This window comes from Rhincodon typus, chromosome 17 (assembly GCF_021869965.1).
Source record: "Rhincodon typus isolate 14 chromosome 17, sRhiTyp1.1, whole genome shotgun sequence".
NCBI classification, from domain to species: domain Eukaryota; kingdom Metazoa; phylum Chordata; class Chondrichthyes; order Orectolobiformes; family Rhincodontidae; genus Rhincodon; species Rhincodon typus.
In genome coordinates, this window is record NC_063348.1 from 7,693,445 (window position 1) to 7,707,854 (window position 14,410).

Sequence of the window (14,410 nt, forward strand, 5' to 3'; positions counted from 1 at the left end):
CTAGAAATCTAGTTAGTTTGCTACGGAAAGTGGAAGAATGTCCTCGTACTCTCCCCTCCTCAAACTTAAATCCTTTAACTGCAACAGAAAAATCAATGCATAATCCTCTAATTGATATCTTAATAATAAAGAACTAGGACTGCATGAAGTTATATTAAAGATAATGGTCTATCCTTGTTTGAGGGAAACTGGCTTGATCAAAATGAGTGTTTTAGAATATATTTCATTTGTATAGAGTTTTTCATTGCAAACTGCAACTAAGTTAAGGTTTGTATTGTAATTTTGATCTATAGTTAGTTTACGTGAATCATTAAAACAACACTATTAATATATCTTATATTATCAAAGCATATTGTAAAAATACAAATCTCATATTTATTTACAACGATTAAAGATTGTTTGTTGACAGGATAGCGTAGGTTTGGGGAGTAATCTGTTGCTCCAGATGGTATGACGTTTATTCATTTTCTATAGAAGACCAGCAATGGGCTTTCCAATAGACTTCACGGAATAAATAGGAAGTACAGCACTTTATTTATGTAGACAGATATGTATAATAACGTACAGGAAAATTCCACAAATAACCCTTGAGAGGAAAACACGTTAGGTGGCACCAGAAGAACCACCTGGGATAACTGATGAAGTTAAGTTCAATATCTCATCTTCAATGCTACAGTGGAGTGTTGGATGTTAAAATCCCATCATGGAGCAAGCTGGCTGTACTCTGATTTGACACTTATGGCAATCAATACATCACTGTTGAGTGTATGTTTAAAATGTTGGAAAAAGCACCAAGAACAAAATGTATCATCAGGTCCTGTTAGAAGGTTAGCTTTGTATTTACATTATTGAAGATTTACATTATTGGCATAAATATAAATCAAATAAGTGTTTAAAAGAAATGCTACCTTTAATTACCACTGAAAAAGTGAAGGTTTTTTTTTGGTGTCTAATTTAGTAAGACTGCATATCAACTGTTTTCCCACCCCCATTTAAATAAATTGCTACGAACATTTTCCACTAGAATTAAAATTCAAGTTAAAATACAAGTTCATGGGCATGCTGTTAAACTTTCATCTGATGATAGCACAGAGCCAAGAAAGATGTATGGTCCGTGAAACAAATCTCCATTATTCTTCTCTACTGGAATGTAATGTGGTCTGTTTTTGAAGCTACTCATCGATGTACCGCATGGCTATTGGAGTCATGTCTGCTGGACAGTCATCTGCTGATGGTGTATTCAGTGGCTGCTTTTTGTAGACTGGAGTTGGAGAATCTAAAGTGGTTGGAAAATATATTGACGTACTATATTTTAAACAAGGTAATCTCTCTACTTCAGTCACTGATACATAGTGTAACACCACTTGGTAAAGGCAGGAAGGAAGAACTAGTTTAAACGACTATTAACATCTGATACTCATGTGACTGATTTGTCAACAGAATATATTCCACATGCTGTAGATAAAACAACAGAACTTTGAATTGTTCATTAGACTTATCTTACTGGAACCAATGTGATTTTATGTCAACAAGGTAAGGCAAACTCCAACACCATTTAAAGTATGTTATGTTGACGAAAAAGAAGCAAAACAAAAAGTGTTTAAAAAGACTGAACAGTTTTGTGTCATACATCTAATTCGACAGAGCTGGAGACCTCAAGATGGATTTCTTCAACCATAATAGTTTGGAAATTGGTTTGATTAAGAATCAATTTAAAAGAAATTCAAGCATTTTTAAACTGACTCCAAAAAGTAAATTCACAAACAATGTTATGACTTTTATTAAAATGTATTTAGTATTCCTGTTTCAGCCTCTGCTGAGAGAAGATCCCTTAGATACTTAGCCTTTTGCTGTCTTGGTAAACTGTTAAATATTGACCTTTGACAATGTGCCATTGGCTAAGGAGACAAAGGAAGCAGTTAGTATTGATTCATTCAAATATAAAATAAATTTATTTCAATAAATAATGTTGTGATATAGTATGGGTAGTTTGACAAATGACATTTAGTAAAGTGCAGCATGCTTGAGAGAAGCATTTGAAGCCTATTGTTCCTAAATCTCCAACTGCTACATATGCCAGGGTCAAAAACAGAAATTACTGGAAAAACTCTGCAGATCTGGCAGCATCTGTGCAAAGACAGCAGAGTTAACGTTGAGTCCAGTGAACCTTCTTCTGAATTGGATCTGAAGAAGGGTCACTGGGACCTGAAAATGTTGACTCTGCTTTCTCTCCATAGATACTGCCAGACCTGCAGAGTTTCTCCAGCAATTTCTGTTTTTGTTTCAGACTTCCTGCTTCTACAGTTCTTTTTTTTAAAAACATATGTCAGGATGCCTGTTTACATAAGCCATTATAGAATTTGTGCTGCAAGACTGATTTCCCCAACTATAATTTTCACAATGGGGTGCCTATCAAGTCAGCATTTCAATGGAGAGCTCCAACTGCTTATGAAATTGAAATAATTACTTACATAAAGGATAAACACTTAATGAATGTTTCTTATCACGAGGAATTTCAATTGATTTTCTTTTGCTATCAATGAATTTTTTTTTCTCTAAATAGTGACACTATGTCAACATACTGTCAGCATGCCTCCTGAGGTTTGTCCATGATGGATCCCAAGTGAACTGGCTTGGAAAAGGAGGAGCAAATAGTAGAATCATAGCATCCGTGCAGTGTGGAAGCAGGTCGTTCAGCCCATCAAGTCCACATCGACCCTCCAAAGAGTATCCCACTCAGACCCGTCCTCCTACCCTACCTCTGTAACTCTGCATTTCCCATGGCTAATCCACCTAGCCTGCACAATCCTGATCACTATGGCCAATTTAGCATGGCCAAGCCTGCACATCTGTGGACTGTGTGTGGAAACTGGAGCACACGGTGGAAACCCACGTAGGGGTTATGAGTTGGCATTGGGACTATAACGGGCACTGAAGTTGTTTAAGGCCATGGCGGATGGGTAGATATGCATAGGATGGCATGACGATCAAATAGGTTGGCATGGGGAGTGGGTGAGAGGGAGTGAGCTGGAGAGATATTTTATGTTTTAATCTTTGACCATAGTGCTGGAGCCTCGAGACAGGCTTTCTACAGTCCACTCAGGGGGGAGCTGGCAGCCTCTTCCCAGGTCACCAGACCCATTTCCCAATCCATCCTGCCGCTTCACCCCAGATACTGAAAATTGGAGGTGGGGATGGCCCTGTTTTTTTTTGCAAAAATCAAAAGGTCAGATTTGTGGAGCTGGGATTTCTCTCACCTCTGGACATCCAATCCAGGAATATAAGGTGAGACCCTTGCCCTTTTTATGTCTAGAGACTCCCATGTTTTTATGCTTTCCTGTGCAGGCAACACAATTGTGGAATGACAGTGTTACTGAATGCTAACCAGCTGCTATTAGAAGCTGGAATGGATACTGTTTAGCTGTATGGTTTTGGTAAAGATTGGTGGCAAATTCCATGTCAGAACCCATGCGATTTACTAAGATTGGCGTCAGCTGGAATAAACGCTGTCTGAATTCTATATACTGACTATCAATAGAGCTCATGCAGACGTGAAAATGCCTTGTTTATAGCTCCCCTAGCAGCACCATTAGCCCACAACCTGAACATGTGTGTATTTAGCAGATTTCTGATGTACCTCCTGAATCCTGCACACTGAGGAGGCAGTTAATTGCCAGATGAACTTGGTCAATGCACTACGATACAGATAGTAAGCAAAATTTGGAAACTAATATTTTGTTCCAGCTTCTCTTTGGATTTCGGGCAGTCTAATTTTCTGATTTGCAGGGAACTACAGTCATATGAACTATGTTGGCAATGCCTTGTGTAGAATTTACTTGAACAAAAGTGGTCATTGTTATTCAGCTTGCTGGAAGTCATTGCAAATTGTGAAAAGGAATTCCATGTGAGCTAGCATCAGGAAAATATCCATGAGAGCTGACGGTTTTGCTTTAAAAAAACACGTTAATTCATTAATGCCCTGAAGGGAGCAGACCTGGTAAAGAAAAAATCCCTACCTGTGGTTTGGAAGTGGTTCTTGTCCCACATGACAATCTCAACACTGTCATAATAACTGGGGATATCGTCTTGCCAGCAACAAATATAGAACGTCCCAACGCTTCAAGAAGACACGAGGGGAAGTTCAGCGAATGTTACTTTATAAAAAGACAAGGGAAAAGAATGGGAGTATACTCGCTACAGAGGAAATGCAGCAAAGGCTCACTAGACAGGTACCGGGGATGGCAAGACTGTCATATGAGGAGAGACTGGTTTGATTGGGCCTGTAGTCACTAGATTTAGAAGGATGAGAGAGGACCTAATTGAAACGTAAAATTCAAACAAGGCTAGACAGACTAGATGCAAGACACTCCCCCTGACTGGGAAGTCTAGAAGCATTGGTCACAGTCTCAGAATACAAGGTAGGCCATTTAGGACTTGGAGTGAAGTCATTTTTCTTCATTTGGGGGTGATCAACCTGTGGAATTCAGTACCTGTGAAGGTTGGGTCACTGAAGAAAGAGATTGATAAATCTTTAAAAGGCATCAAGGAGTATAAAAGAAAGTGGAAGAGTGATGTTGAGATGGAGAATCAGAGAATTAGTTTCTTGATCAGTAGGCGAGTTACAAGGAAAACATAGGAAAGTGGATATGAGGAATGTGGGGTCAGCCACAATCCTACTGAATGGCAGAGCAGGCTTGAACAGCCTCTTCCTGTTCCTATTTCTTATGGTCTTATAATCAGACATGATCATTTAAATGGCACAGCAGGCTCCCATGGCCAATGGCCTACTCCTCCTACTTTGTGTGTGTGGTGAATCAGCTATCAAAGGCTAGACCAGCTTTAAAGGTACAAAAGAAAACATTATTTGTTGGGGGAATGGGTCGTGGAAAGAGACAAGATTTGGGGATAGAATGGATTGCAAAAATAAAGACAGGGTGATAGCAAGGCCATCAAAGGATTAATTTTACATGTCAATTGATGAGAAGGAAGCCAAAAAGGCTGGAAGACCAACCTAATCATATAGTACATTTCTGGATGACCTAAACGAAGTACTTCTAAAATTTAGAGAGTATAATGTAGGATGATGCACAAGTATTATTTGGTCTGTGGCGGAAAGGCTCACAAAGTTGAGAGTGGATTAAAGGACATCATTACAGGGAATGATAGCATTGCCTGTAGTGACGAGGTATGTACAAGGGCTTGAGCATCGAAGAGGCTGAGGCAGATAATGATTCAGGTAGAAGGGTCTTTGTGGTGAAGAGGACACAAGGTTTCGAAATTAATTTTAAGTGAATAGAACAACAAGGCAACTTATGAAGTGACAGTCAAACAAGATTGTGAAGGCGATGGCAAAATGGTGTGCAGAATGCAAATTGCACCAGCATACCAAGGAATCTTGATGGAAACTGGATTGCAACAGCTCCATCCATCTTGTTTTTAATGTAGAATCTCAATGCAGATTATAGTTACCCGGTTCTGGCTATGACTGTCAACCTCCACTCATCAACTGCTACAAAGTGCAAAACAGCTGAGATGCAAACTGCATTTTTTTTTTTGGTTTTGTCAGCACTGAACCAAATCAATATCCAAAGGTATAATGGATAACCAAAGATGCAATAGCACTGATCAAAAAAACATATGAGTTGCCTTTGAGTTGAACCTTATTTAACTTGTTTACTTGCTTCTACATTATAAGCTTCCTTAAGTCTACTAAATTAGGAAATTAATTGTTATGAGTCACCAAATTTAGGTTCTGAAAGAGAAATCTAGACTTAGTGGAGGTTAGAGCTCCACAGATCGGCGATTTAGAGATGGAACAAAGAGTATGAATATGTTTCGCATTCCCATGTAGAATGTTGGGAACTGCTGTGAGGATATGCAGAGAGGCATGTTCAGTGGAGGTACTAACAATGATAGCACCGATGAGACAGCAAGTGGAAAGATCATAATCGAGACAGGAGAGACTACTGATAGCTGACTATTGGGTTCCAGTTTTTTGTTGCATCCTGTTGAAGTGGACATTAAAAGCTTCTCCCAACTGCATGCAATGTTGGAGGTCTCTGAGCAGCTCACAGATGAAAAGACAGTGGAGTTAATAGAAAGTTGAAGTGGAAATGGTGTTGAATAAAAAGAGGAAATTGAGCTTCCTCATGGCAACTTCAGTCATGGAGGAGATTTTAAGATGAGACCAAGAATGTTAGATTAATAAGCAGCAAGGATGCAGATATTGGTTATTCTCTGTCTTCTCTCGTATTTAAATTTCCTATTTGCATCATGGTTATCTAAATGGTTTCAGCAATTTAATGGTTATTGTCAAATATTGCTTTTTTTATTTCCAGATTTATTTAATTAACTGTATTTAAATTTCACAGCTGCTGTTTTGGAATTTGAACTTGAGTCTCCAGTTTATTAGTCCTGGTCCCTCTCATAACTATCCAGTAATATAACCACGATACTGCCATTACTGCAAGCTGAGTTGATGTAGAATAAGAATACCTGTGTATGTTGGAGGTGGTCTGCTGCAATGCATATTGTGTTGAGTAAAGGATTCAATCATCCAGGATAGAACATCACTGCAGTATTTCATCTGTAAAGACACCAAGAACTGAACTTGGGAATGCAGCTTCCTTATTTGAGTTTCATTTAAAAATAAATGTAGCTATCAAAATTAAATCATTGGTGTTTCAAATCAATTTTGTTTAAGGAATGGAAACCAGAAAACAGCTTCAAACAGACATGCTAAATACTGGTTACACTGGGTACATCTTGTAAACTTCGTTAATATCATATTGATTGTTGTTGGAGCTGGTATGTTCTTGTAGCCTGGTATTGAGTGCTATTTTAAATCTAGTAACAAGCCAAAGGGCTTGCATATATTATCTTTTGTGACAAGTTATTGCAATACAGGTCCAGTAAACTGCAATGCTTGAGTTTGTTTCGTACGTTCAATTAGCTGGGTGACTGTCATAGCCAAAATAATGTACACATAAAATGTCAATGGAAAGAAAATATTTTTGTGGCAGGGAATTTAGAAGTTAATATTTCGCCTGTTTCTCATAGGAACCATTACATAATGTTTCCTTGAAGGGAGTAGTGTGGAGCACTGTTCTTCAACATTTTTGCTGTGCATTGGAAGTTAGAATTGTAAACACAACTCCCACTCTTTGCCAGTTTGATTATTTCCTCAGTGGGTGAGTTCACATCAAAGGAAATGTTAAAGTGTTTCAAATGATCACAAAGATTTCAAATGTCATGCCATGAGTTCAGAACAGTGTTTGACCTACCCTTGTCTCGAGTGTTATGAGGCGTTTTTCTTGTTCCTGAAGTCCACTCATTGATTTTAGTAATGAATCTACCCTAAGAAGGAATCACCAGCGTTATTACAAATATTTTTAATCAACTCGTTCAGATGTGTTAAGACACACCTCTGGAGCAGGTAAGACTTGAACACAGGCCTTCTGCCAGTGTCATTATAATGCTGAATTTGATCTCTCCTGTGATTCAGAGGTAAGATTTGAATTGAGAAAGGATGGGATTAGCTGCAGACTGACACTCAGTGCGGTCATGGAACAGAGTTTTTGTGCATCTCTAGCCAACCGTGTCCTCATGCAAAATTGTTTGAATAGATCTTCTGAACCAATACGAAGATGCCATCCTTGTCACATAGCTCCTAAAAGTTTGTTTCCATTTGTGAACCATACATGCAGTTGAATGCAGAAATTAGGGAGTTGTTGTTAGGCTTGTCGCTCTCCACAAACCTGGAACTCCCTGACAGAGTCAGCATCACCCACTGGTTATTCATTAAACATGAAAGAAAAAAATTAGACTTTGACCATTGTAAGTGTAAGTGACCTCTTAATGGTTTAAGTCTTAATAATTATAAAACTCACCCAGAAAGAGACACATGAGAACACTTCCACTTGTATATTCCCCTCCAAGTGACATACTATCTTATTTGGAACTGTATTGTCATCCTTTTACTGTGATTAGGTCAAAAGCTTGGAATGACCTTCCTAAAGCAGCACGGTGGGTGTATCATGGGAGCTGCAATGGAAAGGCTGTTCATCATCATTTTGAGGGTGGTTTTATGATGTGCAATCAGTTAATGCTGGCCTACCCACCTCACCTACCCATGAAAACCACGTCCCATCAATGAATTTTCTTAAAAAACTTTGGCTTTGGAAATTTACTGATCACTCTCGTTTCATCAGATTTTTATTGTTATGGAAGATTTTTGAATGTTGCAGCAATTACTTTTACTTTTTCTTTGTCTCTTTCTCTTAATCCCATTTTTCTTCACCTCTCTGATTTGCTCTCTACATGATTTTACATAGAATATTTAATTCAAATTTATGTTTGCTGGATTAGACTCGACTGGGTAGAAATTTCACCTTGTGCATTGATGCAAAACAGATGATATAGGAACAGCCAACATTTACATGCAGCACCCTTTTCTCATTTCATTGCTGTCAGTGGAATGAAGTTTAAAGCACAGCCTATAGATCTGACACAGCCCTTTCTGCACTACCACTAAAGTCTAATTTCTACTTCTACGTGTTTCAGTAAGTTCTTTTTGATTTGGTGGAAAAGGCATACTGTTGCTGGCCCTACTCACACAGGTCCCAGTCCTCCTGTAGAAGACACTGTTATGCTGCTTTAATTACTATAGCAGTTGCCACATAAAGGTCCACTACAAATCTCTGGGCACGTGAGCATTTTGCATAGTTACCATGGTGTCTTTGTTGCTGACTACCGAAACCAGGCCTGTAAGCATACAGCAAAAGAAAATTTCAGAGGAGCAAAGATGAATGATGCTATCTAACAAACTAAGGCAAACTTTTTTTATTTAGACAATATAATATTGAACTGTCTGTACCAGACCGATGCTGACTGTTCATTAACACCTGATCGACAGTTATGCGGAGACTTGGCTTTTCAGTGAATTTAAGTCAAAGACTTGGATTTCAATTTTTGGAACAGATTTAAAGTATAAATTGAGAAGAATATACAAATTAAACAACTGGCAAAGTAGTAAAATGGGGGAAAAAAAAGCTGCCTTTCATAGGATGAGAATAGAACTGGGGAAGAGAATTTGGAAAAATTTGCTGATGGCGAAACTAACCAGGGATAACATTATACAGATAAATAGAAATAAATGCAATATTGGGAGGGTGGACAAAAAGCACAGAAATTAATCCCATGAAGCACTGAGGAAGTGCTGCAATGTCAAAGGTGCCATCTATCAGATGAGACATTAAAATGAGGCCCTCAAATATTCTCCCAGGTGGATGTGACAGATCCCATGCTGCTATTTTGAACAGCAGTGGCATTTTCCCAGGTGCCCTTACTGATTTTTACATGAACCTGTGAGTAAATTAAGAGCCCGTTGGATGATGTTGTATGAGGTCAAGACAGAATAACCAAGCCTGGCAAGTGGCCTTCCTCATTTACTTTGCAATATACTTTTCCCCACTAGTGATCATTGCTAATGAAACCATTTGAAGAAATGTCAATAGTGTAATGAGCCTTCAAGAATACCAAATATGAAAATAAATAAATCATATTATATGAAATAATAAATTAAAATACAAATAAAATAAATTATTCAAATGGTGAAGGTGTTAGATTCATATCGAGTATTGTGGATGCAGGAACTTCCCAATAACGATGCTGGAATTTATTTTTTAAACTGTGTTCCCTCAGAGTAGTTCATCTAACAATTTGATTTTTGGATTTAGTTTTAAGTTTGTTCCAAGGACATGGACAATTCTGTATTGCTGCACGTATTGCCCACCTTTGAACTGATGATCCCATGGTAGTGTTAGGTGAGGAATTCCAAGGTATTGACAAAGCAAGCCAGAATATTGGCCACTGTTGCCACTGCTTATACTATCAGGACCCATTTCTCAATCCAACTGCACTTACTTGGTGGATGTCTTCTTCAGTCTTTCGGTGCTGCTTTCTTTCTTCCCCTTTTCCAAACTGGCTAGGTAATTCTCTTTTTGCACAGACTCCCAAATTCTGAGCTTCTGGTCCAAGGTTTCTGGCAAGTGTTTTTCTAAATGAAATGCAAACAAAAATAATCCTTGCGATGGTGAGTTCTACAGTCATTTCTCTGCCAGAAGTAAAACCAAACTCTTTTTTTTGCTATTTTCTTTTCTGTTTCTCTACTTCACTGTCAGGCCACCAGCACAGCTTTTGGACTCAATAATAGTATGAGATGCCACACTCAAGTGAATATTCTTTAAGCATGAGATTGTACTCTTGTGTTTGGCAGGCTGTGACCATGGTAAATGTTCGGTTCAACCCAAATTCATCCTGGCCAGATCTTCACACATTTTGAGTAAGGTTGCAAGATCATGATCAGGAGTAGAGACTTTGTGCTTCAGGCTATGCAGTGGAAATAAGTACAAGTCCCAGTGTAACAAACGTGAAATTGTTGATCTGGTTTGCATCATTGTACTGACATAAAACAAAGAAACCCATGCATGAAATAATTGGTAAAGGCATGGCATCTCTTTCTGTTGGGCAATCTCTACCAGTGCTTCTCTAATATAATTTAAGAGCTTTAATTTAGCTTCTTTCCTGACTTTGTGAAAGAAAGGCTCCATGCATCTAGGAATCTTAAACATCCATTTGAGAAATGTCAATGACTGTAAAGCGAATGGAGACAGACATCTGTGGTTGTGAAAAGCACTATATAAATGCAAAAGTCTTTCTTCATTTGCTGTCGTATAAATGTTATCTATAATTTTATTTATAAAACATCTAATTGGAAATGTTAAAGATAGGTAGGTGTTGAATTGAACTGATGAGTAGTGCTAGATGCTGCAGTTAAGTTGCCATAGAGACTTGAAGGTTACTAATTCAACTTTGTTTTTTTTATTTCAAAAGTCCAACAGTGGAGAGTTAAGATGAATTTGGATTAAGAGAGGAAAAAAAGGGAGTTACAGCACCCATTTCTAATGGTGACCCAAGTCCTGCATTTGTTGAAAGGAACATCTGCAGGTGGGGATTCACCCACAGTGCCTTTTGCCAATCTCCAATGTCTCAGACACTGGCAAGTACAGAACCGGGCTTCAGCATGGATCATTGACTTCCGGATCATAAAGGAAAAGTGGATGGCTGATGACACCCTGAGAACGCTCTCAGTGCCGTTGCTTTCAGCAAAACCAGCCTGTGATGACGTTCCGTCCTGTTTGCTCAGTTTTATTGTGCTTATTTGGGAGCTGCCATGTGTTTTTCAAACTGGCAAAGAGTTTCACAAAGTGTGCAAGCACAGAACTTTTTGGATGCATAGAATGTACCTTTCAGACAGGAGATACAGCCAAAGGAAAACTGTGTGAATGCTGCTGGATCATATTTATGACACAGATCTCCTTTCAAGAAGGCTTCATACACTGTAGCTTGAAAGGAGCATAAAGCTGCCCTGACTCAACTGATCGGAGGCTTTTGCAACAATCACTGTGTTATGTTCACCCCCTCCCTACCAAATGCACAATATGAATAAAGATTAGCAGTACGCCATTTGAGCCTGCTCAACCATTTATTAGGATTATAGCTGATCTAATAGTAACCTTATACCCACATTCCCACTTACCCTCAACTTGTGGTTAACGCACAGAAGACAGAGTTGGAATTAATGGGTCTTTTTCCAGCTAGAAAGACATAACTAATGGAGTGCCACAAGGATAAGTCTTAGGGTCTTAATTACTTTCTATCTACATTAATGACTTGGAGAGAGGGTCAGAGTGTAATGTATCCAAATTTGCTGATAATATTAAAAGAAAAGGTGGGAGGGCATGTTGTGATGAAGACAGAAAGGGTCTACAAAGGGATACAGATAGGTTGAGTCAGTGAGCAAAAACGTGGCAGATGAAGTTTAAATGCAGGAACGTGTGAGGCAATTCACTGTGGCAGGAAGAATCAAAGATAGGCTATTACTCAAATGGAGAGAGAATCTGAGAAAATAAATACAGCCCAGAAGAATCTGGGTGTCTTTGTGCATGAAACACAAAGTTAGCGTGCAAGCGCTGCAAGTAATTTGGAAGGCAAATTGAATTTTGGCATCATTATCCGGAGGTGGAGTTTTAAAAATAGGGAAATATTGTTACAATTGTAACATTTGTTGGTGAGGTGGCATCTGGAGTAGAATGTATAGTTTTGGTCCCTGTATTTAAAAGAAGTGTTGAAGGTAGTTTTGAAGAGATTCATTAGGCTGATTCCTGGGATGAAGGGATTGCCTTATCAAGAAGGTAGACTGTTATTCATTAGAAGAATGAGTATGTGACCTTATAAGATTGTGAGGAGCCTGACAAGATGGATGTTAAGATGTTTCCACTACTAGTGGAATCTCAGACCAGGGGGACATAGTGACAGAATAAGGGAAACACACATTTAAAATTGAGAATAAGAATTTCTTCTCCCAGACGGTAGTAAGTGTCTGAGAGAGTGTTGTGGAGGCAAGATCACTGCAAGTATTTAAAGAGGAGGTAGTTAGGTTTTTGAAATCTTGAGGATTATTCGGAGTTGGCACAAGAGAGGAGTCTGTGGCCTGGGGAAGATCAACCATGAGTTTATAGAATAGTAAGGTAAGATGGAGGGTCTGAATGGCTGTTTCCCACTCCTATTTCTTACATTCTTACCCATGATAAAGTTCCACCCTCTTTCTTATTAAGAATGTATTCACTTCTACCTTAAAAATATTTGAAAACTTTGCTTCCACTGTATTTTTAGGAAAAGGATTCCAAAGACTTAGTCCTCAGAGGAAAAAAAATTACCTAATTTTTTTTCTAAATGGGTGACCCCTTAATTTTTAAAGTCAGAAGTCAGGTGACACTAGGTTATAGTCCAATAGGTTTATTTGAAATCACAAGCTTTTGCAGCGCTACTCCTTCGTCAGTGAAGTCCACTCCCAAAGCTTGTGATTTGAAATAAAGCTGTGGGACTATAACTTGGTGTAGTGTGACTTCTGACTTTGTCCACCTCAGTCCAACACCGGCACCTCCACATCATGACCTATTTTTAAACAGTGACCCTAGATCTAGTTTATCCAACAAGGGGAGGCTTCCTGGCAAGATCCCTTAGGACCTTGTGTTTCAATCAAGTCTCCTCTTCCTTCTCTAAACTCCAGTGGATATAAGGCTAGCCTGAACAAACTTTCATTGTAGGACAACCCATCCATTCCAGCCTGCTATACCTTCTCTGAACTGCTTTCAATGCATTTCCATCCTTTCCTAAATAAGGAAACCAATACTGTACACAGTAGTGAGATGTGGTCTCACCAGAACCAGTATAACTGGAGCATAATCATCCAAGTTGCCCACTCAGTTCCCCTTGTATTAAATAATAACGTTCTACTGTCATTCCTAATTACATACTATACCTGTGTATGATTCTTTTATGATTCCTGCATTGGACACCTAGATATCTCTGCCTCAAATTGATTGCAAAAATTCAAACATATTATGATTGCTGTTGCCTAGGGATACCCTAGCTATGAAATCATTAATGCTATTCTTATTGCACAATACCAGCTCTAGCATAGCCTGCTCTTTGGTCAGTTCCAGAACATACTGTTCCAAGAAATCATCTGGAAGTCATTCTGTAAACTCAATAATATAAAAAGCTTAAGTACTGTAGATCTTGGAGATCTGAAATTAAAACAAAGGGTTGGAGAAACAGAACAGGTCTGGCAGCATCTGTGAAGAGAGAAATAAAAATAATGTTTTGAGTGCAGTATGACTCTTCTTTGGAACACTTTTTCAAAAGTTCTGAAGAAGTCATATCAAACACAAAACTTTGTTTCCTCTTTCCACAGATGCAGCCAGATTTGCTGAGTTTCTCCAGCCCTTTCTGTTTTTATTTCTATAAACTCCCTATCTAAGGCTTCCTTTGCCTTTCTGACTTGTTGTCCACATGTAGGTAAAAATCTCACATGATTATCATTGTGCCTTCCTATCATGTCTTTCTTTATACTCCACCATATGCTTACTGTTAGTGGGGTCAGTACACAGGTCTACAAGTGAGTTCATGTCTTTATCGTTTCTCATCTCTTATCTCTCATCTCCATGTCCTGGTTTTGAGAACCTCGATCAACCTTCTGTATTGTGCTAATATCATTATTTATTAACAGAACCAGCCCTCCACATTTTTATTGGTTCGTGTCCTTCCTAAGATTCCTGTACTCTTTAACATTTATGTACCAATCCATGTCGCCCTGCATCATGTCTTTATTACAACTACTAGACTGTACTTACTTTTTCCCAACTGCATGCCCAGTTCATCTGTTTTGTTTAAAGTAGTGCATACATTCAGTACAGAGTTTCAAAGTTTTATCCTTTAATTCTTATAATCTTTGGTCTTATCTGTTGATGTTTTCTGTATCTTTTCCTGTCATGGTCTGTTTATC

At 38.5% G+C, this 14,410-nt stretch overlaps 1 protein-coding gene across 1 annotated transcript in view; it reads right to left on the reverse strand.

Moving 5' to 3' along the window:
- Positions 1–1,261: 1,261 nt before the first annotated feature.
- Positions 1,262–14,410, reverse strand: part of trpm5 (transient receptor potential cation channel, subfamily M, member 5) — a 70,528-nt gene continuing 57,379 nt past the window's right edge. The window contains exons 20-22 of the mRNA XM_048607002.1: positions 9,925–10,057; positions 6,496–6,586; positions 1,262–1,276 (exon numbers count right to left, since the gene is read on the reverse strand). Of these exons, the coding sequence (XP_048462959.1) occupies positions 6,583–6,586; positions 9,925–10,057 (137 nt within the window). The 3' untranslated portion in view covers positions 1,262–1,276; positions 6,496–6,582. The remainder of the gene's footprint in view (positions 1,277–6,495; positions 6,587–9,924; positions 10,058–14,410) is intronic.